We start from the raw sequence: 27228 nt of genomic DNA, 5'->3' as shown, positions 1-27228 counted from the left end.
CGTAAGCAGAAGGGAAAATCAAAAGACTGATCTTATTAATTACAAAAATACTTTAATAATTACGTAATTGTTATTCAAAAATGATCTTTACTCATTAGTGCATAAGGATCTGCATCTGCGCCAGTTGGCTGTAGGTGTCGCCGGGCATTCTGTACGCGATGTTGCCCGCGAATGTGTTCAGCACCTCCGCCTGCTCCCGTAGCCATTCCAATTGCTGTAAATAATTTATCTTTGAAAAGAATGCTGGAATATGACGTCAACTATTACTTTACAATTTCAAAGTATCATAGACGTGAGAATTTATAATTTTATTAGAGTGTATGATGTATCCCATCGACGAAAGGTGGTGACTGGTGACATATTTATATTATGGAATTCCCCATCACTGCATTGCTCGTTTGTGCGGTTCTTTTCGAGGTTTCACCCGTATCGATCAGCAGTTTGGTAGGACAAACACTTTATCGCTATAGGCAGCGGGCATAAACTGTAGGAGGCAGCACAGGAGCCCCCTCCTTTATTCAACTCTTATTAAGGCCATTAGATGGCAGCACTTGCTTAGAGGCGTTAAACGTTAAGGTTTGCGATTCAAATTACGAGGTGGCAGACCCTCGAACGAGCACTATTCTGTGTACGGGGTACCTTGTCGGTGTTGGTGTGCGGCGCGCCGGGCAGGGCCTCCCTGGGCGCTTGGCGCAGGCGCTGGCGCTGCGCCACCAGCACCGTGCACACGGCGCGCAGCACGGCCGGCAGCGCGCGCAGCAGCGCGCCGCGGGCGCAGCGCGCGCCCGCCACGCGCGCTTCCAGCTCGCTGCGCCGGAGCGGGACTAACGAGCACTCGCGCAGCGTCTGTGAAAAATTACAAATATTTCTCAATTAATCAAATCCTTTATGCTTAATACCGACAGAGTAGGGGGTTATTCCCACTAGTTACCACCAAGTTCTTACCAGTGGTAACTACTGGGAATTTTTTTCCCACCTTTTACCACTGGTAACTACTGGGAAAAAAAGTAGTTACCACTGGTAAGAACTTGGTGGTAACTAGTGGGAATAACCCGACAGAGTATAGTATATAGAATATTACTATGACACTAACCTCCAATGCGGCGTCGTAATTCTCAGCATGGAACTGATCAAAGAAGGTAATGAGCTTGCACAGCTTCGTGTAGGCTTCGACGAGCGCCGGCGGCAGCGCGGGTCCCTCGCGGCGCAGGCGGCGCGACACGTGCTCGGCGCGCGTGCCGAGGCGGGCGCGCAGCGCGCCGCCGCCGCCCGCCACCAGCACTTGGGGGAGCAGCATGCAGAATAGCTCTAGGACTTTCTCGAGGTTCTGAAAAAAACAAGTGGTGTAAAAATTCGGCCCACCACAATAAATGGAAGCTTCTAAAGTAAAAGTTCTCGAATATCCAAGAACTTTTTCAAGTTTTTGAAAATTCCGCAACTTGCACATCTGTATTCGTACTGAATACGTGAATTCTTATAAACAAATTTTTTCACTTGCACTTATAAATCTCATTTAAAAAAAGAACACGTAATTGACGCAAACAACTAATCCTAATAAACTTGTACGGTTAAGGCGCTCTTATACTCGAGTTTTACGTTTTCAAGGGGTGAAGACGCAGCGATAGAATAGGCAGGGGGGCACCCCGCGCGCCCCGCCGCACGATTCCCGCGCCGCGCAACACGTCTACTTCCTTATTCTGTCGCCATCCGTATTCTGGTTTGTTAGTTCCAAATTTTTTTCCGGAAACTTATATTGAATAAGGTTTATATATTTGCGAAATAAATAAAATTGAAATTGATTATAGGCTATTTCGAATTTTGATGAGTATTTAATGAAATTTACAATGGTGGTAAGTAAAGATAATTATATAGGTATACAATACTAGAGTATTCCACAGTAAAATAAATAATCAATAATTTCTAATCACAGTTAATTCCACGTTGTTTTATCATTCATGTAGTCTTGTGTGATATATTAGAAATCGATACTTTTGGGTTCAATTGGCGTAAAGGACATTTTGGCGAAAATGAGTTATATATATATATAGTTTTATTCAGAATTCCAAGCGCTTTCGTTCTGTATAGTTAAAATTTCAATATCTCTTTAAATATTTAAATTTTGGAAAAACATCTTAGCTCAGGGGGCGTAAATGACCAGTTATAAAATACATAGTATAGTAAAAGTAATTATTATAAATTGTTTTGATATGGGGTCATCCATTAATTACGTCACACGTTTAGGGGGAGGGAGGGGTCAAGAAAATGTGACATGTTGTGACATGGGGAAGGGGGGAGTCACAAACATTGTGACGTCACTTTAACTTCATCAGTAACCGAAAATTAATTTAATTTTTTTATTCGCTGTACATTTAAATAATGAGTTTTTGGAAGTCATTTTCGTTGGTAAATTCTAATTGGTTTTGTGTTATAAAATTACTAATATTTCTTTTACCAAAAATATTTTTTCATTAAAAAAAATAATGCCGAGTTACTATTACTGATTTTGTTGAAAACAAAATTGCCTAAAATGTGACGTCACACCAGGTGGGGAGGGATTTGCAAAATGTGACCAAGTGTGACAATGACAAGGAGGGGGGGAGGGGTCAAAAAACCTAGAAATTCGTGTGACGTAATTAATGGATGATCCCTATACATAAATAAATAGATATAGATGGTAGGACAGCAGTGATTCTGTTGAAACAAAAAAAAAATGTTTTGTGGTTAAAATTTTTTGTAAGTACATTAAGGGGCCCACTGATTAACAGTCTGCCGGACGGTATCGGCCTGTCAGTTGTTCGGAACTGTCAAAATTTTGTTCTAACTGACAGGCCGATACCGTCCGGCGGACTGTTAATCAGTGGGCCCCTTTACGCCCTTTTTTTAATAAGACAACCATAAAAAAAGAGGCGCAAGGGACGCCCTTCTTAAAAACAGTCGTGTTTTTTGGCGTAACGGACATGCTATTTTCGTAAATAAGCATTGTATCATAAGTTCAAGCAATCAGTTCAAAAGAGCTCAAAAAGTTAAGAATAAGCCATATACACATTGGCGTAAAGGACATTTTGGCGAAAATGAGTTATATATACAGTTTTATTCAGAATTCCAAGCGCTTTCGTTCTGTATAGTTAAAATTTCAATATCTCTTTAAATGTTGCCAATTTTTTACCATGATTTTGGAAAAACATCTTAGCTCAGGGGGCGTAAATGACCAGTTATAAAATACATAGTATAGTAAAAGTAATTATTATAAATTGTTTTTATATACATAAATATATATATATAGATGGTAGGACAGCAGTGATTCTGTTGAAACAAAAAAAAATGTTTTGTGGCTAACATTTTTTGTAAGTACATTACGCCCTTTTTCTAATAAGACACCCATAAAAAAAGAGGCGTAAGGGACGCCCTTCTTAAAAACAGTCGTGTTTTTTGGCGTAACGGACATGCTATTTTCGTAAATAAGCATTGTATCATAAGTTCAAGCAAACAGTTCAAAAGAGCTCAAAAAGTTAAGAATAAGCCATATACAGACATCCGTTTATTCAAACAAACCAAAAGGTATGATTTTTTTTCTCAAAATAAAACCGTTTTTTGGCTCCTAAAAATCGCGTTTTGTCCGTTAAACCCTTTGAGCCTACGGTAGTCGATGTGTACCGTAGTTGGTAACGAATACACCCCGAACTTAGACTAAAAAAGTCTGAGTATGTCACTTACGACCCCCTTCTAAACAAGACTCACTAAATTATCAAAAATGTCATGGTCGTAAAGGACATTCATAGTGTTTTTGACCAATTTTAAAGGACATTAACTTCTTTCGTATTGAATTTATAGATATGATCGTTAATTTAGGTTAAAGAGACTAACATTTTGAATACTTTTCCAATATACATCAAAAATATAGCTCGATAAATAAAAAACGTATATCAACATTAAACAAAACATCGCAGTAATTCGCGTCTCCTGAAAAGTAGCATTTTGTCCTTGTTGTCGTTACGCCAATCGAACCCAAAGGTATCTTCAGTCTTGTCTTGACCGGGCGCGTGCAACATTACACTGCACTGCCGAGATAAGGGAGTGTTCAATAACTACTTTGCGTACGATTTCCTATTCCTAAATTATCGATTTAAAAGTAATGTTAAAAATAGGCTCATATTAATTGTTATATTGTTTTATTGTCTAGTGGACATAATATTGTCTATCATTCGGACAATATTTTATTGAACTTGCCGAGTTTGTTAGTATGAATGTACTCGTAGCTATCTATGTACCTATGTTTATGTAACCCGAGAGATTTAACTAGTCTTCAAGTGTGGTTTCATTTAGATAGATTAACCACATTGTAGGACAAAAGTTAGATAATATCGATACCATTGATAAAATATGCTGCTGTCGATCGTCCTATAAGTTGTCAAACACAGTCCTTAATAATCCCCTATCCTCCTAAGGCCCAAGGTCCTACCTATAGCATTTATTCAGTTCGATGAAATTTAAATCATAATAATATTCAATTGGAACAGTCGTTCATGTTTCAATTTTTTTGTAATAATGGATATTCTTGTATAAGATGTATGTGAAAGCTTTTTAGTACCTACTAGTATTTTTATTCAATAGCCTCACCACGACTTTGACACTGACATATTCGCTAACGTCTGCGTAACTTACTTTCTATACATCATCGAGTATCTTCTTTTAAAACGATTATGAAACAATTAAGTAAACGAATTAATTTAAACCGATTTGGTCATTAAATATTATTTACTTCTTCGTCCAGATACGTTTCAAACTTTCTAAAGTGCTTGAAACGAAGTTTTTTTTTTATATCAACGAGTTATTGTAGCCGAGCTCATGCAATGACAGAAATAATTAAATTACACACAAACAACCAGTTCCACTGATCAGGGACGAATAATAACAGGCATAACATAACCCTGCGCCCGGTCAAGCTGCATCTCCGATGTGTGACCTGTCTTGTTCTCCTAATCAACAAAAAATGCGAATCAGAGAGGTACAGAGTGTATTATGCACAGGCTAGTATGTTGTCGCAGGACTATAAGAGATTCCACTGCGAGTAAAATAACGATAGTTGCTGAAAAAACCTGAGCTGAGGTTTCTAAGTTAAAGGGCAAACATTACATTTTAGTAATAAAGGGCCCATAAAACTATTTAATAATTTGGTATTATAGATCTTTACGCCCATGAGTAAAGATAACTGCGGAAAAAACTCTTAGCGTAAATGCTTTAAAATTTAAGGACAAACATTAGGTACATTATAGTAATAAAGGTCCCAGGAAACTTTTTATTTGATATTATACACCGCTACGTCCATGCTATTTGTTTTGAATTTAGAGTTTAGAAACTAATTTGTGGTAGTAAAAGACACAAATATTAGAAAAGTCCTGTACAACCTAGTTCGCTTCATATACTTATGGTAAAATCATTTTTAGGGCGGGTTGTAAAGGGCAAGTAAAATAATATCAATACTAAAATATGTCCTTTATGACCATCTTGACCATACGATATGAAAAATCTTCAAGACAAATGAAGGGCTTAAAGGACGACAAAAGACATGTGAGTCATTTACAACAATATTTATATTTAGCGGTAACCTTTACGATAACATCTTTGAGCATGTAACTGGTCATTTACGGTCCCTGAGCTAAGGTGTTTTTACAAAATCATAGTAAAAAATTGGGTCGTAAAGGCAAGTTTTTAAGAGATATCGCAATTTTAACTATGCAGAACGAAAGGGCTTGGAATTCTGAATAAAACTGTATATGTAACACATTTTCGCCAAAATGTCCGTTACGCCAATTGAACCCAAAGGTATCGATATTATGAATGTCACAAGTTTTCCTAAAATTGACAATACTTTTATATACCTATATACAGAATATTCTAATAAATGTATTGACAGTGCGCTGTTATTGTCAATTTAATTAAATTGAGACGTTCCACGCGAAAAGGTACCTTATGGCGGCTGGCGCTTACGTCGCATAGCACCGCATTAGTATTGAAGCGGCGTTAATAATAGCGTAAGCGCCAACCGCCATAATGCCGGCTACATACGTAACGATAAATCGTTGCGATAAAACTGTGCAGTCCGACTGTGCAGATAAATCGAACCGTGTGTATGACAAATCGTTACGATAAATCGTTGATCGGTGGCAGTTGCAAATTATATCAGAAAAATCGTTGTCGAAGCGAACTGCACAGTTTTATCGTTGCGTGTGGATGGCGACCGTTCATTTCGGCAGTACTTCACGTCGCTCGCTTGTGTGCGCACGTGGGTTACCTATTATTCAAGTAAGTACATTAATGAAAAAAATAAAGTTTAGAATTTGGAAAGTAAAGAAAGTGAATTAAACTAACATTTATTATGTGTAATCAAATATATATACGGTTACTGTCTATCCTTCGGGGCCCCCTGAGGAACGGGGCCCTGTGTGCACGGGCCCCGTGTGCCCTTATGGTCAAGACGGTACTGCATTTAGTGCCAGTGACCCGATAGTAGGGTTCTCTGTTCGTAGTCGCTGTTTTTACAAGCTTTTATTTAGTTTCACCTGACTGTTGTCTGTCTGTTTGTCGGTCTGTAATCAAATCTAGCAAGTTAAATTTGATCCACTTCCCGGTTTCCGATTGAGCTGATTTTTTTTGTATTTGCATTGTATTTGTAATTTGCATGTATAAATCGGATGACAATCCAATATTATGGCACCATTGAGCTGATCTGAGGATGGAGACAGGAGGTGGCCATAGGAACTCTGTGATGAAACAACGCAACCTAATAGTGTTAGGGGTTTTTATAATTGTCTTGATGAGTATTAGTTGTCTGTTGTAAGAAAAGTACAGTCAGCAATAAAAGCTTGTACCAAAAATGAAATTTTTGGCAAAAACTTATTTATGTACTTACGGGATTTTTCATGTTTTCCTACGCTCATACTATAATTTTATTTAATCGTATGGCTTTACCTACATTATACATCTGTATAATAGAGAAATCATAAATCTAACTCCAAAGCAGTGCCATTGTGGATGACATGTTGTTTCTGATGAGCTTTGCGGAGAACTGACGATCGGCTCCGATATCGGAGGCGTGTGGAGGCACTAGGAACGTTCGATTTATCGCACAGTCGGACTGCACAGTTTTATCGCAACGATTTATCGTTACGTATGTAGCCGGCATAAGGTACCTTTACCCGTGGGATGTCACAATTTATCTCTAAGTGAGTTTCTATGGTTCATTTTATATATTGTTCGAATAGCCCTCTTCTGCAGAACAAAAATGGTAAAATGGTATTTAGAGTTAGACGAAGAAAAGTCTGCAGCGGATTTGATAGCCCACGCAGTGCAAGTGTTATTTTAAACGTCAAACTTCTATGAAATTATGACGTATAAATAACACTTGCACTGCGTGGGCTATCAAAATCGCTGCAGACTTTTCTTAGTTTAACTCTAGTAACTATTCGGTCGTGTCAATGTTACAATAGTATCTGAACGGTTGCTCCTTCTGTCTTATGACATAATGCTATGGCAGTAATGAAAATATACTGATCAAGTTGTTTTCACATCGGTTAGCTAACGAGTTTTGCTCACTGCAAAAGCTGCAGAACTCAGTCTATTCGAAAGAGCAGAAATATGGGGACCCCACTGGAATTTAGAATCTAGAGTTATACCATGAAAAACTGTAGGTACTATCAACCAATCGTAATATGGAGCGCTTCAAAAATTGGCAAGCGTCCGTCCTCCAACGCGTCCCGCTCGGGACTGAGCGGCGGGCTGGCAGCGGGGGCGCGAGTAAATGGTGCCGTGAATTCGTAAATTTTGAGTTTAAAGTTATATGTGTTACGAAATTAACAATATTAAACCCGACGGACATTACATCATTACAGACGTTTACTTTTGATGTGATTTTCAATACATCAAGTAGTATAATATTGAAATGAAATGAGTTTTAAGGTAGAAAATAATGGTATGTTTGGATTTTTTTTTATCGAGCGAAGTTTGTTCAATTATGTAACGAGTACCCGACGTACTTACATAAAGGTCTCAAAAGCAACATATATTTTTTTCACGTGTCTAATCTTTGCCGTTTCTTAATAAAATGGCACTAAAAATTACGTTTCTAAGAGCTTACCTCGCCTTAAACTTACCTCGGCTATATCATAAACAGTAATGGCATCTTCGAACAGGCCTTTGTTAACTAGCTGCTCAGCGACATTCAGGGCAATCACCTGCAAATTGATTAAAATTAATATTCGAACTTCAATCTTTGTCATTTTCTGCGCCCCTCTTTAGAGACACAATTTGACAAGTCGACCTTATCTCACAGCAATTAGGTATACTATCGGCACTCACTTTGCTGTCAATGTGCGGGTTGTTGAACTGGTCGAGCAGGCCGGGGCTGCGCACGCCGGTGTTGGTGTCGGAGCGCCCGAACAGCATCTCGTAGTCGCGGCACTCTAGAGCTAGGTCCGTGCAACAGCACATGAATAAGTTCTTGCCTTCAGGGTCTTTCAAGTTTCTGTAACAATATAGAACGCTAATTTTAAAAACCGGCCCAGAGCGAGTCGGACTCCCGCACGAAGGGTTCCGTACCATTACGCAAAAAACGGCAAAAAAATTACATTGTATGGGAGCCTCACTTAAATATTTATTTTATTCTGTTTTTAGTATTTGTTGTTATAGCGACATCATCTGTGAAAATTTCAACTGTCTAGTCTATCACGGTTCATGAGATACAGCCTGGTGACAGACAGACAGACGGACAGCGGAGTCTTAGTAATAGGGTCCCGTTTGGGTACGGAACCCTAAAAAAATTTTATAGAGGAAGCAGAGTAGTGGGTCATAATAATTATAATAAATAGAGAAACAAAAGTTGTCTATCCTTTTCCCAATAGCAAAGGATATTACAAGCTGCATGTGACTTATATCTGCGCCAAGACGGCCAGCGACGACTTGGCACAGATTTTTTTTTACGATACATACAGAATTTTCAGTGCCTAACAAAACCAACGTATGACAAAGGGGGGTTACGAATCATGTTGCCCCTACATCGCACAACATGTTCCCTTCTTTGCTTGCTGCACTGTACCATACATATTTACTTCTCGGTGCAATCGTGAGCCAAACTATTGTGTGTGATTGATATACTACTGGTATTGGCCTGTACCATAAATATTATTATTTGTTTTAACCTTTCCGCAAAGAAAAGACAAATTACAACCCAAGTCTAACTCTAGTATAAGTTACTATTGTCTTACCTGAGGAAGAAGTAATAGTGTAAAGCATCGGAGGGGTCTGTGAGCTCAAACTTCCTCACGTAGAGCAACAACAGGCGGGCCAGGTTGAGGCGGCGCAGCGGCGGCGGGTCTTCCGTGTCCACCGACACTGGAATAATACTTATTGGTAATAATTTGTTCTTGTAGCCCAGGTGACATTTTTAACCTGCTTCCAAAAAAGGAAAAGGAAGGAAGGATACTATACAAAAATAAAACCGAGGTTATCGGCCTTGTTTATGCTGCTATTGCTACCTTAATTAATGTATATAGTGTATGTGTATACTTACGTAGGGGCGCTTGGACGTTGCGAGGTGTTCCCAACATGTAGACGTCATGTAGCGCCAGGGCCATGTGAACACCGTGTACTCGATATCTAAATAATAACAATACATATTTTCATTTTAAAAGTTCAAAACAAACAAGAAAAACGACATATCATCATTGGCCACATCATCTGTTGTAGATGCTTGATGCGGCGCTTGTGGGTTTGTGGGTTTCCGCATCGCTTTTGATGGCTATAAAGTCCTATAGTAGCGCGGCATTTCTTGATATAATATCTAATATTCACCTTGGTATTCTTGACAGGAATTCAATCGCCGGTTCAAACTGTCCAGTCAATGTTAGCACTTGGAAGTAGACCAGTGGTTTTTCATACGCGTGGTAATGTGTCTCACCTGTAAGAATAACACATTAAATTTCAGATTTTTATACAGTATGTTAGGTTTTAAGTTTTTTATGGTATTTTAACGAAAAATGTTATTCCCCAAATACAAAATATTTGACGGCTTTGATGCTCTAGTTAGCGCTGGGCCCAAGTCAGAGTAAGGACTTGGAGTAAATGGCTCAATCAATGGAGTTGGATTCTGCATTGATTTGCTATTTTAAGGAGATGAATGTTGGATAGGGCCTTATATCCTTGTTTACCTAGCCTAGGGTATCTTAGGGACTACAATCCTTACCATATTCTTCTAAGATCAGTTTCTGCAAGTCGGAGTAAGTGAAGGACTCGGTCTGTGTAGATCCGCTCTTGATGACCGCCAGTTTCAACCACAGATAGTCGTCGGCCGTGCGAGCAACTTCGGAATGTTCGTCGCTCGGGTCGCAGCCGCCCACCACACAGTATACCTACGAACACCATGGTAACGTCAGAATGAGGCTAAATGAGTTGTAATGTTGTTATAACAAAGATAGGGCGTTCTGGACGCACGACGATCTGGGCGGCGGGCCCACATTTTGATCGTGCCGCGCGAGCCGCCGCTCGCCTAAAGACTACAAATTGCTTCAAAATTTAAGTATAAGCCGGGTACTGACTGAGCGAGCAGCCTCGTGAGGCAAATCCTCGGTCAGTCAGGACGTGCCTCGCCCGAGGCAAACGCATGTCTGGCCTCGGCCGAGCGCGCCTCGGCCCGAGCCGAGCGTTGTCGGTTTTTTGTCCATGCTCAAAGGCGCCTCAGTAAGTTTGCCGCGCTCACTCAAGACGGTTGTGTTTTGCCTCGCTTGTTCGGCGCATGTTAGCGCCATGGATAAAGAACAGTGCCTTAAATTGACACAACTATATGGTGAATATAGACGATTATGGGATCGAAATGTCCCGATTACACTAATAGAGGACTAAGAAAAGATGCGTGGAGAAATATAAGCCAAGAAATAAACATTCCAATAAGTGATTTAAAGAAAAAGATGGAGTCCTTGCTAGGATCTTACAGGAAGGAAAAGTCGAGAGAAAAAAAAAGCCGAATCACAGGATCAGGTATTTAGGCAGACCACTGCCTAAATACCTCATATCATCATCTTCCTCGCGTTGTCCCGGCATTATGCCATGGCTCATGGGAGCCTGGGGTCCGCTTGACAACTAATCCCATGATTTGACGTAGGCACTAGTTTTTACGAAAGCGACTGCCATCTCACCTTCCAACCCAGAGGGGAAACTAGGCCTTATTGGGATTAGTCCGGTTTCCTCACGATGTTTTCCTTCACCAAAAAGCGACTGGCAAATATCAAATGATATTTCGTACATAAGTTCCGAAAAACTCATTCCTCATATATAAATAAATATCGCTACCAAGCGACAGTTTTCGAATGAACGGCCTCATTACACGCGCGGTCTCTGTGCGACTTCACGTTAAACTGAGCGCTCGATGTTTGGCTCAGGCGTCACCGTGGCTCGGCTTTTCCGCGCGCGGCAGCCTCGTGCAACAAAACCTAGTGACCGAGGCTGCCTCGCGCGGCAAACGTTGCGCGGCAAACGTTGCGCGGCATTCGTCCGAGGCTGCCTCGCGAGGCTGCTCGCTCAGTCAGTACCCGGCTATATTGGTAGCCACGGTCACGGTGGTAGTCACGGTATAGTTTTTTTTTTTGTATAAACGAGACGAAGATTGGGTACTGCAGTCACATGAGGGCGCACGAGCGAGCAGACCAGCTCAGCTCCCGCTCCTGACTTACTTGACTTAAGATCCTATGTCCCCTAGATGGAGCTGAGGGCGTCCACAGTGACTCTCCATGTAGATCGATCTTAGCTTCTCGCTTCATTTCGCTCCAAGACTTCCCGAACTTCTTCGCCTCTTCTAACACCGTACGCCGCCAGGTTTGTTTGGGACGGCCACGCTTTTTCTTTCCTTGGGGGTTTCAATCTAAGTTCCGACTCCTAGGCATAATAAAATGCAGTCGCTGTGGCCGAAATCGGCCGGGAGAAGAGAGAGACCACGCGCGCGTTTTGTACATCAAATTTCTTAGGACACATTTTTTGGTAGATTAAACCAAAAATGTCACTAACAAGACTGGCGAATCACAACGTCAAAAATTACAGGGGCAAAAACGCTGTAATAACCCTGCCATAAAAATAAATGTATAAAGTGGTCTTTCCAATAAGCTATACTCACAGCTCTTTTATATGGATCAGTTGAATTGCGAACTTGGATTCTGTACTGGAAGTTGATAGCAGTTTGCAGCTTATCACTTAAAGCCTTCTCCGGATTGCTGATGTGCTCCTCCAGAGCCGCAATAAACTCTTCATGATCTCTCCTGTGAACAAACAATAAGAAAATTTCTGCAAAGTAATTAAATTACAAATAAAAGTGAAGAAAATCTCAGGGGAAAGTGATGTCCATGAAAGAAGTGATAAGTAAATATTCACGGCTTATAGAGATCTCTATTTCTTTGCCTAGCATCAAACATCAATTTAGATATTTATGTACACTAAAATGCACAAAGTTATACAAAAAAATAAAAAAGCTCCACTCACCCAGCCTTCCTGAGGCAATGTAATGCTGCAGTAGCATCACCGCTTCTCAAACAGTAATACACCATGGGCCAGAGAGGACGGTCGTCAATCGTGCCGTCAGAGAGCGCGGGCGCGGCCTGCAGGCGCAGGGCGACGAAGCCCCGCACGAGGGGGTAGGTGCCCGGCTCACCACCACGCAGCGCGCCGCCAGGGTTCGTGCGGACCACGTCGCTCATGTACTGCTTGTATCTGAACAGATATGCGAAGTTAAGCCTATGTCATGAATTTAGGTTGACTATGATTGTATATAGTTAGTGACGCATCACTGCGCGGATTTTATAGCATCCATGAAGTATTATTATGTATTGATAATATTTGTATAAACAGCAAAGTAGTAATTTACTGCAGGTTTTACTTTTTATAGTTTAGCTGACAATATATTTAATTAAAGACATTCATATGAAGTAGAAATATTAATCTGTTGTATACAAAAAAGAGAATCAAATCTCTAGTGTACTTTTAATGTAACATATTTGATATTGAAAAAAAAGACAGCAAAAGAAATAGACAAACCTCTTTTCCAAATACTTCTTCCCTTGTGCAATGAAAAACTGCTGGTTGGTGGGATTCCCTCTCAACTTCAAAGGATCCTCCTCCCTTGCTAGGAGCGGAACATTGGCCATTGTCTTTATAATTTCCCACATCTCTTTCACTTTCTGTAAAAACAATATCACATTTTTGGGAATTCAAATACATTATCAAATATAGACTTAGAAATGAGAAGAGTTAACATTTGTAGTCTTACACAAACTGGTCAATTCCACTCAGCGGAGTAGGTACAGTCATCTTCATTATGATAAAATTTAGTGAATATTTTAACTGTGACAGGTTGTTTGGTGCAACCAAGTTTTACTTCTGTTACACCAAATCATAAAAGGTATTAGAGCAAATTGTAGTCATTATTGGAGTAACATCATGAAAAGCAGCATTCAAATTAGAATGGAACAGGAGATCTTTTTATAGGAATCTGGGTGGCTAGAGGATAATACTGCGTACTTACAGGGTGCAAGCATACTTACAGGGTCATTCAGCTCCTCGGCAACCTGTGCAAATTTCTGGTACAAAGGCGTTCTTGACTTAGAACCTTGGAACACCAGCTTATTGTACTGATGAACTTGCTTTGAATATGCCACCTCCACGGGATCTAGGATAGAGTGTCCAAACTTCTTGGGAGTATCAGCAATGCTAGGGGGCTCTGCTGTGCGTTTTAAATCTAGCCAGTTTTGAGAGGGGCCTATCATGGCATTCATTAGCTTGATCTTCTCTTTGTTCCATTCTGATACCATGTGCTCCCATTTCTGGTCTTCAACTGTTTGTAGTGCCTGGAAGTGGGAGTGCCTTTTTTAAACATGGAATCTACTTCAATGAGTAACTAATTAATCATGGTGTTTCTACATTTCATATTACGTTTTTTAAATTAAAATATATAAAAATTAAAGCAATAAATCTAGTGAAGTAATTAACCAGATTTTGCTACATCTTATTATGAGTAATTTGTACACTTACATTTCTGTTCACTTCATCGATTAGTGATAATATGGCGTTTTCTCTCTCATTCTTCAAGAAACTCTCGACGTCTGAATCCGCAATAGGCTGCAGAGGCTCAAATGTTCGTTTAGAACTCAGTGTATCTAGCTTTTGAGATATTTGCTGCAAATCTATTCCTTTTGAACCGAACAGCAAGTGGCTACAAGAAACAAACGTATGATAATGCAATCCAATCTTAAAATAAGTATTTACAATCACTATTTGCAACACAAACATAAGTTACATACGCTTGGATGTCATTGGCGCCAGATTGAATAACTTTGGAATATAACTCTTGTGAAGCCTCCAACACCTGCCCCAAGGAGCGCTCAACCCTTGGCAGTTCTTCATTGCCTTCTATCTCTGTTGTTAGCTGTTCCGCTTGCTGTAATAACTTGCTAAAATCGGAGTCACCCATGGTGTTATAGGTTATGCTTCCTTAACAATACCGGTTAGAAACCTTTAACTATGATATAATATTCCACAAACGTTTGTGAAATCATAAGAATGGTCAATTTAATTTCTCTATCAAGTTCTACGATGTCACAACAATAAGAAATTATTTTTAAATCGGTCGTTAGTAGTTGGTAGAATCAAGCGTTTTTGTAGCTTGTTTGTAGCTGTCAGTGTCAAACGTAAAAATCTAATGACAAAATTGGACCACAGATAACGTATACGTTATAGAGTGCGTTCGTATACTACCCCGATAATTTCTTGCAGATGGCGCATGTAACTTGCAAATGGTGCTTATGTAAGTTCTGTTATAACTTAAAATACATCTTGTACCATCACCCACACTGTTAACTATAGATCGGTGGACTTTATACGTTTAGTAATAAAAGCCACCGATGTACATTTAGGAGTGTTGCTGTTGTATACGTGCAAACAACGGTATAATAGCAGTAACACACTATCGCACCGCACCAAGGTCATTGTGCGACGCACCCATAAGTAAGAGCGAGAAAGCGATATCTCTTTCTCGCTCTTACTTATCGGTGCGTCGCACAATGACCTTGGTGCGGTGCGATAGTGTGTTACGGCCTTTAAGCAGTGTGCGAGTTCAGCAAGATCCTAATATGGCAATCTGAGAGAGAGTAACCAACAGTAACCAAGCGCAGCGTAACTGAAGCAAATAGGAGACCAAAATAATTTCACAAATAGCCCACGTTAATTAAAACGGGGCGTGACTTTGGTGCGGTGCGGCGCACTTATCGATAGTGTGCAAGGGCATACATGCGTTAAGGACGCAGGTAAAAGTTAGAGCGAGTAAGAGATGTTTTTACCACCGTCGCGGTACGGTGCGGTAGTCATTTACGGCTATAAGAGCGATAATCTCTATAAATTGTAAATAGTGTACATATTTAAAACCTAAAGGGTATCTAAAACGGTATCGCATAATTTTAATAGGTACATTAAAAGAGTTAAGTGGGTGTGTTTTACAAAAAACCAAAATGTTTCCTCGCTTCATTTAATATTAGAGATACATAACATGAAGTACTTGGAAGTACAAATACAAATCCGATTACAACTTTCGCTTTACTATACGGAAGGCCAATTCTCCATCGAAACATTTGAAGTGAACGCCATCAGTAGAAGACAAGACTCATAATTCCATTGAGTCGAGTCTGTTTCATTTGAATTTCTTTGGTCCGAAGATGAGGTCGGCGTCGGGGGCGCCCTTGGGGTGCTGGTACTTCTGTCGGACGTGCTGGCCGCGGTTCGGGTTGCCGAGCCCGCCGGAGCCGCCGCCGCTTTCGGCACTGTATTCCTCTTCTTCTTGTCTTTCTGATATGTTTAGAGTTAACCTAAGGAATGAAAATAAATAAAATTAAGGTTGACTGGTAGAGAATGCCTTATGGCATTAAGTCCGCCTTTTGTACTATAAGGTTTTCTTTTGTGCAATAAAGATTAAATAAATAAATAAAAATTGTTACTTTGTGCCAGAGACCTGTAACTAATAAATTTTATACAGTTATATGTTTACAACAATATCCTGGCACAACTGGCTCAAATCGTTGCCTTATTCGCAGGCAGGCAGGCAGAATAGGGTTCTGCTTCGGGTAAGGAGAAGTGAATTAAATTGCATATCATTAAAGAGGTCTAGCTCTGGCAACGCAAGCTGTTTCAGTGTTCCGAACATATGATACTGCGATTTTTAAGGAAAAATAGTATGGCAAAATTAAATTAAATCACCACTTGGGGTTTAAATGGAGTCTTCTTCTTCTTCAGTCGGTCCCTCAATGCTGAGGATTGTGACATCATGTCCTAATGGAGTCTACATACCGTTTAACTCTTTCCTTCTCTTGCTTATCGGCCAATGCCTGCTGCTGCAAGTTGCTGGCCAGCTCTGGCGGGGCGTTGAACGACTTGTACTGGGGCTTGGTGCCTTTCCGTACCATCAGGACAAATTCCACACCTTCCTCCCCTTGCTGTAATAAACAAATAAAATCTATTATATTCTTATTATGAAGGGTATCAAATAAGTTTTCATAAGACTTTTATCGTTTAGATCGCGTTCTAAAAACTGACGGATAGCTTCTTAACGGATAAACCGATTTTGATGCAGTTTTTTAATCCAAGGTGTCGTCTGTCGAGACTTCTACTTTTTGGCTCGTGGCACAGAATAAGTAATAAGTAGTACTACCGTACAGAAAATAAACTTTCTACAAAACCGAAGTTTGACAGCGATTCAGGGACGAATCATGCTGTGCCTTTCTTATCTATGGTACTATCCCTTTCGGCTATTAAGGGTTGTCAAAATTCAGGGTATTATCTTATCTGTGGTCGTACACGCAAAGGGACGCCAAGTTGTGCCAACCCTAATAATTGCCCGGAACAATGCTGAGGCGAACGGAGCCGAAAATGCCCGAACGCTCTAGTTTCCTACCCCTGCTCGTGGATAGTTTTCGCTAACTAGATGTCGCTGTTTTAAATTTGTCAGAGGTCTTAAGTTATATGTAAAGAATTGTTTGTACAGACAGAGCCTACCAGCAGCTGGTCGTAGGTTTTCTTGGTGGTCTGGCGGCACGTCATGGGCACGGCGATGTCGCGCTGCTGCGGCCGGTTCTCGCGCTGCCGCTCCGCTATGTTCTCCATCACCATCTTTTCGAATGCCGACTCGAATTCCACGTCTTCAACCTACGGATTTTTTTTATTATTAGATTAGCAACTTCTTAACGATGACTGAGAAATGCTTGCTAATAAATATGTATAATGTAATGAAAATTTATATATATAGATGACCGACAATACATGATTTACAAGATGATATACAATTACCTACGCATGAAAGCCCAGCGCCCAAATAAATTATGTATATAGAATATTGTAGGAATATTACCGGCTTAGGCGCGGGTCTCCTAGGCTCGTTGCCCATATTATTATCATCGCTCTGCACCTCATTCTCCTCCATCCCAGCATTCTCCGTTAGCGGCTCGTCATCTGAACTCTCGTCCATCAACTGCGGATTATCAGTCTCGTCATCAGTCTCTATAATCGTGTCCAACCCGTCATTCACGCTATCGTCACCCTGGTCCTCGTTATCATATTCCTCCTCACCTAATTCTGGATATAATGTCTGCCTCAACTCTTCAATTGCGTCTTTACACTGCTGCCAATCCGTAAAAAGCGTTAACTTCGGTCGGAGCGTCGTCAAGCACTCCTGATAAATATATTTGACGTAAATAGGGAATTTGTTTTCCTCAGTATAAATGGGGTCGGAGCATTTGAACCAGTAGTAATTTTGGAAGAAGATTAAGAAGTAGTCGAGGCGTTTTTTGCTCGAGCCGCTGTTGAAATACGCGCCGCAGGTCTCTAGTAAAGCGCAAACTAGTCTGATTCGGAAGACATTATCTGGTGGATCGAGTGGGGAGACGACAGTATGGTCGTTGCTGACGCCAAAAGTAATGAATGAGTATAAGACAGTGAAGACATCGCGCGAGTCGAGCAGCTTGTAGTTGTAGAGCTCGCCGAGGTAGCGCACGGTGGCGATGCGGCGCTGGTTGTGGCGCGGGTGCGGGTCCTCCAGCGTGGCGCGGATGTCCTCCAGCACCGCATCCACCACGCACGGCGCCACCATCTCCTACAGCAGCAACGTAACGTTTTAGGTTTAGTTTCATATCCTCCTGAGTCCCGGATACCCTAACAAAGGCCTCATTACAAAATTAAATTATAACTTTTATTAAGTAAGACAAGGTTACAAATTCAAAAACAAAACTAAAGCTCCTGTTAAAATCAACATCGTCAATATTGGTAAAAATGTGGACAAAATATGTGAAATTAATGAGTTGTATGTATCATGGTAAGGTTGAGCACTAGTACGAAAGAACGAGGGATCGTTCATGTTCCATGTAGATTCAGAAGTAGTGCTCACCTCATCCTGAGGGCGAAAGGTCAATTTTCGGGATAATCTGGTCTCTCAAATCCAATAAAAATAATGGATTAGTGTTCCTTTATTTATCCATATGTAAATGTAATGTAAAAAAATCTGCATAAATTGTTCAAAGAAACCTACTTAGGCTTCGAGCAACACGGAAGGGAGGCGGCATTCGCACTATTTCCCCTCTGCCGAGGTACAAGATTAGCGCGTCAATCTAATCTAGCGCGGATAATAAAACTAGTTGCACTTGGATTTTTCACTAGACCGAGTCCAGACGCGCGCGTGAACACTGCTGCACAAAAATGCCTGTTTGCTCGGTTTTTTGTTATAAAAAGAGGTCGGGGACATCAAATTTACAAAAAGAAAGTGTTACATTTCACATGTAATATTTTTTTTACATATCATACGTTTAATTACATTCAAACACAATTATTATATTTTAGTCTCATGTAATTGTTAGATTTATCGATTTTGCTCGCTCAGTACAAATTGCGGATCGGTCGAGCGACAAATCCGACTTCTCATCTCTCAGAATACAATAACATACTTCAACGAAAATGTGTTAGTGTGCGTGTTGTGACACTTGTCACTCGTCCGTACACAAAAAGAGATCGAGGTTTGCAAGATTTGTCTTTGACGTGTGTCATTTTCTATGTATTTGTGTCGTCATTACAGATTGGATTTTGTATGTAAGTGTGTGAGAAGTGCGACTGTGTGCACCTTTCCCCCCGCGAAAAATGGCAGAAAGATTTGTACGGTGAGATATCGCTTGGGCCCCTCCCTTCCGATGTGTCGGAAGCCGGTGTTGCTCGAAGTACTTAGGTATTCAATTTCAAACAAATGAATCTACCTTTCATACTCAAGCCCAGTATACACATACCTGCCAAGCCGCGAGCTCCGCCGCCATGCGCGCGAGCGCGCGGCGCGCACTGGCCCGGACGCGCCAGCCGCCCGCCAGGTGCTGTATGGCCACGGCCGCTATCTCCGGATCCTCCCAGTTTATCTTCCGCATCAGTCTGAAGATCTTCTCCTCGTTACTCTTCTGTAGATCCTCGTGTAGAATTTTCCTTATGAACTGATGCATAGGTGGCTCTTCCTCTTTAGGTTGGGCCGGGGCTTCTGGCGGGCAGACGTAGTAGAACGCGTTCTCGATCTGCGTTACGTAGCGCGAGTCGAGGGCCGAAACGGTCTAAAAAAATGCTTAGATTATTTATCTATTTAACATAGACAACTGCCGCGCGAACTTGCATGCGATTTTAGTTAAATTGCGGACTGTTAGTTACGCTCAATTCAATCGACCGATCAAAAACCGCAATGTAATGAAACTCGCATCATCTAAATGAGCCCTATATATTGAAGATTCGAGTTCATTTCAGGCTAAAATTGATGAGAGCCCTGCAAAATCGAAGTGGAAACTTAATGGTATTTTGAATGCTATTGAAACGAGCAAATAAGTAACGCACGATAACTAACAAGACCACATCTTAATCCATAATAACATACCTTTTTCCTCATCATCTGCTGCAAATAAATCATCGTCCTCTGATGAGTGTCAGGATTGCAATATAGATACCTCCCGCACGTCTCAAGCAGGTTGCACGCCATTTCGATGTGATGATGCTTAAAGTCGTGTAGTAACACTTTCAGGCAGTATAGGGCTTCCATTTTGGAGTACAGACCGAATTTTACTAATTCACCTATGAATCTCACTACTTTTATCTGTGAACAAAAATAAAATTGGACTATAAGTTCTCTATACATGTACTCCACAGAAAATTGCAGATTACAGCAAAATATACCTTTGATTCAATGTTGATCTGATCCTTTTTCCTAACATGATACTTAAAATCTTGCTTCAACATCTGGCATAAGTCGATGCAAACATCAGGCAACACTGGATACAGATTTGCCGCAAACCGGGAATAAAATGGCAACAAATCTAATCTGGTTCTGGCAACACTGAACAGGACCCTTGTCAGTTTCTTCCTGTTGTTTTTGGTGTTGAGATTCAGGACGAAGTCTACAGCTGCGTTGTCAATAAGTTCCCGATTGATACAGTTGGGCAGTTCATTCAAAAATGCATCTAGAGCGTATCTGTAACAGAATATTAGGCAGATTATTTGTAGATAGATATCTGGAAATTCATACTCCTACCTCCAGTGTCAGTTTGACGTGCAATTTTTGGGACACCCTGTATATATATTTTGTAGGAAATGTTATACAGATTATTTACGTATAAGACAATTTTTTGCTATGGGCTACCGTTTACGAATTATTTACGAAAAACTATAAAAAGGGACCTTTAAACCCCGCCCTACCCGTTAGCTTCACCCCCACCCTTCGGTACTTTTAATATGTTGTTTAATACACCATTCCCTACAACTATGCCAAAATACGCGACACATTACTTCCCCAGTTTTTCCTTCGTTTAGTGGCCTATATGACATAAAGCGTTCAAAAAACTTTACAACATATTTACGATAAGTGCTAGTGCTGCACTCTGGCGGCAGAACATTGCAAAATTACATTACCCCCTATTCAACACTAAAGAATCATATATATAAAATTGAAAAACCAGAACGGGATAAAAAACGAGGGAAGAAGCGAGATGGCGCCTTACAAATTTCTAAAAAAGTTTTTGACACGTTTCTCAAATACGACGCACGTATGATAAGAAAAAACTGTTCTAATCTATTATCTAAGTATGAGAATATAACTAGAGCATAAAAACTATCGCTTTCGATGCGTATTTAATTTACAATAAGCAAAAGAAATTTTCATAACATTCTTCGTTTTACGACTATCGGCTATTTTCGGAAACTCTCGGTTGGTTTTGTTTCGAACTTCAAATAACCAAAATTATGTTTGTTATGTTGGTATGCAGTGATTTCGGCCTTTTTTACTCGAAGTAAAATAAAAAGTGCTGTCAACCTCAACCTTTTACCTTAGTTTATGCCCATACGAGTGACATGCCATATAATGACTGATAATGACTTATCAATATCAATAGTCATTTGTATTTTGTTGTTTTAAATTTCTTTTTGAGTTATGTTATTCAGATTTACTTTCACAGCTTCGGCAAACAAATTCGTCCGGGGACCGGGCTGCCGAGATGGGCCAAAAATACAAAGTTGATAGCAAGTTATAATGTAGGTAGATAAAATTTAAGTGCATGTTCAGATATTTTTGAGCGAAACGACCTGGTGAAAATAAGCAAACGTACAGTCAGCAGTCGGCCAAATATCGTAATATAACTCTGTTGCTATAGAAATAAGGATGTGTTCCGATATACTGGCGGAATACTGAGAGACAAAAGTGGCTAAGCTTACATTGGCTCGGACATTTAGAGAGAATGGGAGAGGATCGTGCCGTGACGAGAGCGTACTTGGGACAACGAAATGGGAGACGCCCAATTGGACGTCATAGGTACCTACCGCTGGAACGACGTAGTTGCTCGAGATCTGCTTATCCTCGGCCATGGGGACTGGCGAGAGCTATCGCAAGACCGAGAAACATGGTGTGTTTTGTTTTGTCTTTTCTCGGAGGCCAGGATTCACATAACCGTAAGTAATGTTAGTATTCAGAAAGGGAAATGGGGAGTACGTACGTTTGTACCAAAAGGCGATTTATGGGCGGTGGTCGTCCATATTCGTCTTAAGGCGGAAATTAATCTAATGAACGTTTTTGCAATTAGGCTTATAAAAATAAATAATAATTTTATGTTGAAACGAGTTTTAAATAAATAACTACGTAGATGAAAAAGTATAATTTTGCCTTTTATCAAATCACATAATTTTTTTCAGTTATTTTGCGTATTAAGTTATCCAAATAACAGGTACAAATAAGAAATCCCTATCACCGTTATGAACCCTGGCAGGGTTGACACACTCTTAATTTCATTTACGCGAGCGGAGCTGCGGGCCCGTCTAGTTTACTAATATCAGGCGTGGCTCACACCGCGATTTCGTTGCGTCGCAACAAGTACATCCGTCCCACACCAATTTTGGTGGCTAGTCATAAGCCGCGCGTGGCGCTTGAGCCACCTAGCGGTCATATCTGTCCTAATCGTAACAGACGCGTTTTGTTAGAGAGTGAATCTTCTGTACCTAGTACTATTATTTATTCTGTGCTAATATTACTTGTTGGAGACGCTGGCGGGCTGATGGTCGTCCTCCACGTCGGGCACGGCGGGCTCCTCACTGTCACTTAGCTCGTCTTCTTTCAGGTCCTCGTCCAACATTTCCTCTGTTACGGTTTCAGTCTTACTTTTGGTTGTCTGCAATGATCATAGTTTGTTTGTAGAGTTATTTTAAATGACGTTTAGAAAGGAATATATCAGATTATGCGCGACATTAAAACAAAAGTGCCTTTAGGAACCAATGGAACAATGGAAGATCATAAGAGTCAAACTAGGAGGCGTAAAAGCGATCATAAAACTTGTCTGCACTTGCCTTGCCTTTTGCAAGGGCTTGGATCCAGTTTTGACATTTACAAAACATACAAAATAGTTTATTTGGTTTTAACACATGATACAATAAAACATAAAAAGCTGGAATCTCCCATTAAGTATAAAGATACTTGTGTCGGGAGACATACCGCTCTTCCATTGGCAAATAGGGTACAAACCAACAAACTGATATAAAATTTAAGGTAATAATTGTTTGGTATGTCGCAATCTCTTACCTCCTTTAATTGATAGTTAGGCATAAACACTTTCAAATCCGGCAAGTGTGTATAAAAGGTCCTCGTATCTTCATCCTGCCAGGGGTCGGTGCCGGCCTGCATGTTGAACTCCTCGGTGCCGCCGATGGTGACGGTGCCGGGGGTCTCGGTGACGGTCATGGACAGTGTGGGGGGCTCGCCCGCCTCGCCCAGCTCCTCGCCGAGCACCTCGGCGAAGCTTTGAGCGCCGGCTAGCAGTTTGTCGTAGGTGGCCTGAAAATATGTGAAAATTGGCGTTTAATATGTTTAGGAATAGGATGACAATGATCATGAATATCATGATTGTACTTGGCAAATTGCAAGATGAATTTTCATAATTATTTTACAAGCTTTTTATTAACTTGCAAATCTTGCAATGTACGTAAGAGACGGCTATAGGAACTCTGTGATAAAACAACGAAACCTAATTGTGTTTGGGGTTTTTAGAATTGTTTCGATGAGTATGAAATTTTTTCCAAAAACTTATTTACAAGTGAATTTAGTAAACTTGAAATTTCATTGTATAAATTGCAATATTTCCACTGTTACTTAGATAGTAAATTGTTTTCAAAACCAATAAAAAAAATATAGAAATCAGCAATTCTCAAAAATATAACAATAGACCATACACCATAACAGGGGCGTATTTACCCTAGGGCCATCCGGGCCATGGCCCGGGTCGCCAAGTCCCAGGGGCGGCATATGCCGCCCCTGGCCGATTGCATTTTGTTTTTCTTCCTTGACTTCTAGGGCGGCGAAACGTATATTGGCCCGGGGCGCCAAATTTCAAAATACGCCCCTCCACCATAACCTAATTATTGCTGAAGTTACACCTATCACTAGTCTTCTATTATGGTGTCCCATTGCTGGGCAAAGGTCTCTCCCCGTGGCTTCCACAATTCCCGTCATAGCGCTCTGCTCTGGCCAGTTGTTGAGAAGGTTGTCTATGTCGTCCCGCCATCTCCATCTGGGCCTGCCGCATCCGGTAGTTATTAAGTGGTAAAAATGATTGGCCGGTCTATACCTGGTGGTGTTCCAGCTGGTCCTTGCGCTCCTGTGAGAGCTCCCCGCGCGTGTGCAGCGTGCGCTGGTTGGCGGCGTGCAGCGCCTGCAGCTGCGCCCGCTCCTCCAGCAGGTGCTTCAGTAATGTTGCGAAGTAGTCCTTGAGTAGCTGGCGCACTACTGTTTGCTTTTCGGCCGGCAGGAATGTGTTTCGTGGTATTTGCACATTCAGCTTCTGTAATGCATGAGACGTAATTGGTAATATCACAGTCTTAAGCCCATGATTCTACAACATTTGAAATAGTAGACATAACTTTTGACGTTTGATTCCTACACTGTCAATTCCTATACCAGCCTATACTAATCGTCTTAATAGTCTGATTGTTAATATAGGAAAGACATGAAACTAAGAAATAAAGAATATGGAGACTGTAAGGTGCAATATTGTGAAAAATAGTTTGTTTCAGGGTATTTATTATTATTATATTGTTTAATACACTAGCAGCTGAAAGCTGATGCGTGTATATCACTGCACTTGTTTTTTTTAACAATTAATGTTGATTAATATTTCTTAATATTTTTTTGATAAATGATATCCCTCATCATAAGGTCAGCCTGTAAGCAACAGTAGCTGACCTCTCAAGCAAATGTTGTTGATTATCAATTGTTTAAAACATTTGTATTGGTGGCAAAGAATGGTGACACATTAGTCAAATGCTATGTAGAGCACTTCATTCAAAAACAAATCGCGAAAGAACAGGCCGGGTTTGTTAAGTGCAAAGGGACGCGTGAGCAAATCTTGAACATTAGGCAGCTCATAGAGAAATGCAGAGAATTGAATGTACCTATGGTGCTCTGCTTCATCGACTACGCAAAAGCCTTCGACTGCATCAGCTGGCACAAAATGTTCGGAGTAATGAAGGAAATGGGTATACCAGAACACCTAGTATTCCTTGTGCAGAACCTCTATTTGAACGGTAGCACTAGAGTGCGGTTAGATGACGACATTTCCCATCCCTTCAAAACAGAAAGAGGCGTCAGGCAAGGCTGCATACTCTCCCCTCAGCTTTTTAATCTGGTTGGAGAACATATAATGCGCCGTGTACTGGACGGCTGGAAGAGAGGTGTAAGGGTTGGCGGCCAATTAATAAGCAACCTTCGGTTTGCCGATGACACCACCATTATTGGCACCAATGAAGCCGAACTCTCGGAGTTATTGCGCAGGATCGAGGATGTCAGCGCAGAATATGGACTTCTCATCAATAGGAGCAAGACCAAACTTATGTTTGTGGACCAAGCGGACCAGATGCAGAGGACTTACGAACTGCGTGACCTGGATACGGTGCAGGAATTTGTGTACCTGGGGTCACTAGTTTGTAATAACGGGGACTGCGATAAGGAAGTGACAAGGCGTGGGCAAATGGCCAAATCAGCTGTCAACCGGCTGGGGAAAATATGGAAAAACAGAAACATCAAGCGCAACACAAAAATACGCCTCATGCGCACTCTCGTTTTCTCCATATTTCTCTATGCAGCGGAAACTTGGACCCTAAAAGCTCGCACAAGGGCAAAAATAGACGCGTTCGAAATGTGGTGCTGGCGCAAAATGTTGGGCATCTCATGGACAGCGCATCGCACCAACGTGTCTATTCTGAACGAGCTCAACATAAAAACCCGTCTATCTACTATCTGTCTCAGGAGAATCCTCGGCTTCTTTGGGCACTTGTCCTGGCGGGAACCCGACAGTCTAGAGAAGTTGATGATCGGTGACCAGGTTGAGGGCAGAAGAGGCAGAGGCAGAATACCCACACGCTGGTTTGATGCCATTGAGGCAGTCACACGCGTCAAGTTCCAGGGCTCTATGCGGAAGGCAGAAGATCAGCCAGGTTGGAGAGCAATCCAAGAAAATGCAACTTATGGCAGTCACAACCCTCAGTCATGAGGTTACGACGAAGAAGAAGATGTAGAGTCGGCTCACGGCAGTCTGCAACTCTGCACCATGCAGTCTACATACATGGCTTATGACCGCACAAAATAGAGACAAATTACATGTGATTGTGATACTCAGCAATGAGGAAACAAGAAAAAATAAGTATTGAAGCAGAAGGTAAATGCGAACCAATTAATTAAAAATCCTAACAGCATAAGTGCTTTATTTGATACACTAGAATTGATGTGAATTTATTGATAATATTATCCTATTATGTACAAAGTTATTTTATCTATAAATGTATAACATTACCTCTGCAGTATCCTTGATTTTTTTGGGCACTAACCCTGCGTAATCTTCACCACAGTGCTTGCAGAACGACAACAGTATTGGAATATTGTTTGGCTCATCCTTGTCCATGTTAATCAGAACAGTTAGAACATTTCCCAAGAGAGGCAAACCAATTTTATTAGGGAACACACCCACTGCAACTAACTCTGCATAAAACCTGATATCCACACGCAATTTAGAAGAGTTCGTTATTTTATCTGTCACTTTAAGAAGTTTCTGCCAATTTTCGAAGAAATTTGAAGAGAATTCCGAATACGTGCGGTGGACAGCTGAACACAAGTTTATTGCGGCTGGTATGTCTGACATCTTTAACTTTGCTTCTGCTATGGCAGCCGCTACCTCAGATATGTATTTGGTAAGGTTCAATACACTGTAATCTTTCAGTAACGCGTCCATTTGAATAGCACTGAACGACTTCAATTTTTTCACAAAAGTGGTGTTCTTTTTTAAGCCAGAATCTAATTTTGAAAAGTAGCTGTCTGGGGGTCGAACGCAGTTCAAATTACTATTCCTCATTTCAGTTTTCTGTTTTATTCTTGCTTCCAGGCCAGATATATATTCGGCAAGCGCCAGTTTGTCATTCTCTTCCGTATTTTCAGCCGTCTCATCAGCTGCACAGTTCGTATCGGTTTCATTTTCAGGTGCACTCATTGTGAAATCATATATATCATATCCGCATTATATAAAACGATTGTCTGTTCTTATTTGCTATATATTTTAATGTTATTTACTCCGTTCGTTCTTGTGTTCCACGTCCATTCACAGAGCATTTTTATAGCAT

General features: G+C 40.9%; 2 protein-coding genes across 3 annotated transcripts; both read right to left on the bottom strand.

The window, feature by feature from the left end:
• Window positions 1-27: 27 nt before the first annotated feature.
• On the bottom strand, window positions 28-14693 carry LOC134790525 (nuclear pore complex protein Nup93-like). Its single transcript, XM_063761348.1, has 15 exons — window positions 14334-14693; window positions 14065-14245; window positions 13578-13880; window positions 13072-13214; window positions 12520-12747; window positions 12158-12299; window positions 10238-10403; window positions 9847-9952; window positions 9566-9651; window positions 9261-9387; window positions 8356-8521; window positions 8151-8231; window positions 1094-1327; window positions 640-846; window positions 28-214 (listed from the first exon to the last, which is right to left on the bottom strand). Exons 1-15 carry the CDS (start codon window positions 14501-14503, stop codon window positions 95-97), a joined length of 2460 nt encoding a protein of 819 aa, XP_063617418.1. The 5' UTR covers window positions 14504-14693; the 3' UTR covers window positions 28-94.
• Window positions 14694-15537: 844 nt separating this feature from the next.
• Window positions 15538-27228, bottom strand: LOC134790524 (regulator of nonsense transcripts 2). 2 transcript variants are annotated; one of them, XM_063761345.1, is made up of 11 exons: window positions 26409-27228; window positions 24189-24401; window positions 23147-23398; window positions 22603-22739; window positions 20263-20557; window positions 19967-20182; window positions 19344-19652; window positions 17426-18166; window positions 17065-17223; window positions 16369-16514; window positions 15538-15890 (listed from the first exon to the last, which is right to left on the bottom strand). In XM_063761345.1, the coding sequence occupies exons 1-11, from the start codon at window positions 27096-27098 to the stop codon at window positions 15716-15718; spliced, it is 3333 nt and encodes a 1110-aa protein (XP_063617415.1). In that variant the 5' UTR covers window positions 27099-27228; the 3' UTR covers window positions 15538-15715. The 2 variants fall into 2 exon arrangements, with proteins under 2 accessions (XP_063617415.1, XP_063617417.1); XM_063761347.1 differs by having other exon boundaries at window positions 17074-17223.

Source organism: Cydia splendana, chromosome 5, assembly GCF_910591565.1.
Source record: "Cydia splendana chromosome 5, ilCydSple1.2, whole genome shotgun sequence".
In the NCBI taxonomy this organism is placed as follows: domain Eukaryota; kingdom Metazoa; phylum Arthropoda; class Insecta; order Lepidoptera; family Tortricidae; genus Cydia; species Cydia splendana.
This window is presented reverse-complemented; position numbering and strand designations above follow the sequence as displayed.

Bases quoted from the DNA above. Each gene is read 5' to 3' on its own strand.
- LOC134790524 (XM_063761345.1), bottom strand. From the start codon at position 27,098: ATGAGTGCACCTGAAAATGAAACCGATACGAACTGTGCAGCTGATGAG. The intron at 22,740-23,146 runs GTAAGAGATTGC...TGATCATTGCAG, and splicing joins CTAACTATCAATTAAAGGAG to ACAACCAAAAGTAAGACTGA. The intron at 15,891-16,368 runs GTATGTAGACTC...TTCATTCCTTAG, and splicing joins GAGAAGGAAAGAGTTAAACG to GTTAACTCTAAACATATCAG.
- LOC134790525 (XM_063761348.1), bottom strand. From the start codon at position 14,503: ATGGGTGACTCCGATTTTAGCAAGTTATTACAGCAAGCGGAACAGCTA. The intron at 13,215-13,577 runs GTAAGTATGCTT...TTGTTTTTACAG, and splicing joins CCGAGGAGCTGAATGACCCT to AAAGTGAAAGAGATGTGGGA. The intron at 9,388-9,565 runs GTAAGTATACAC...GTATTATTCCAG, and splicing joins CAACGTCCAAGCGCCCCTAC to TGTCGGTGGACACGGAAGAC.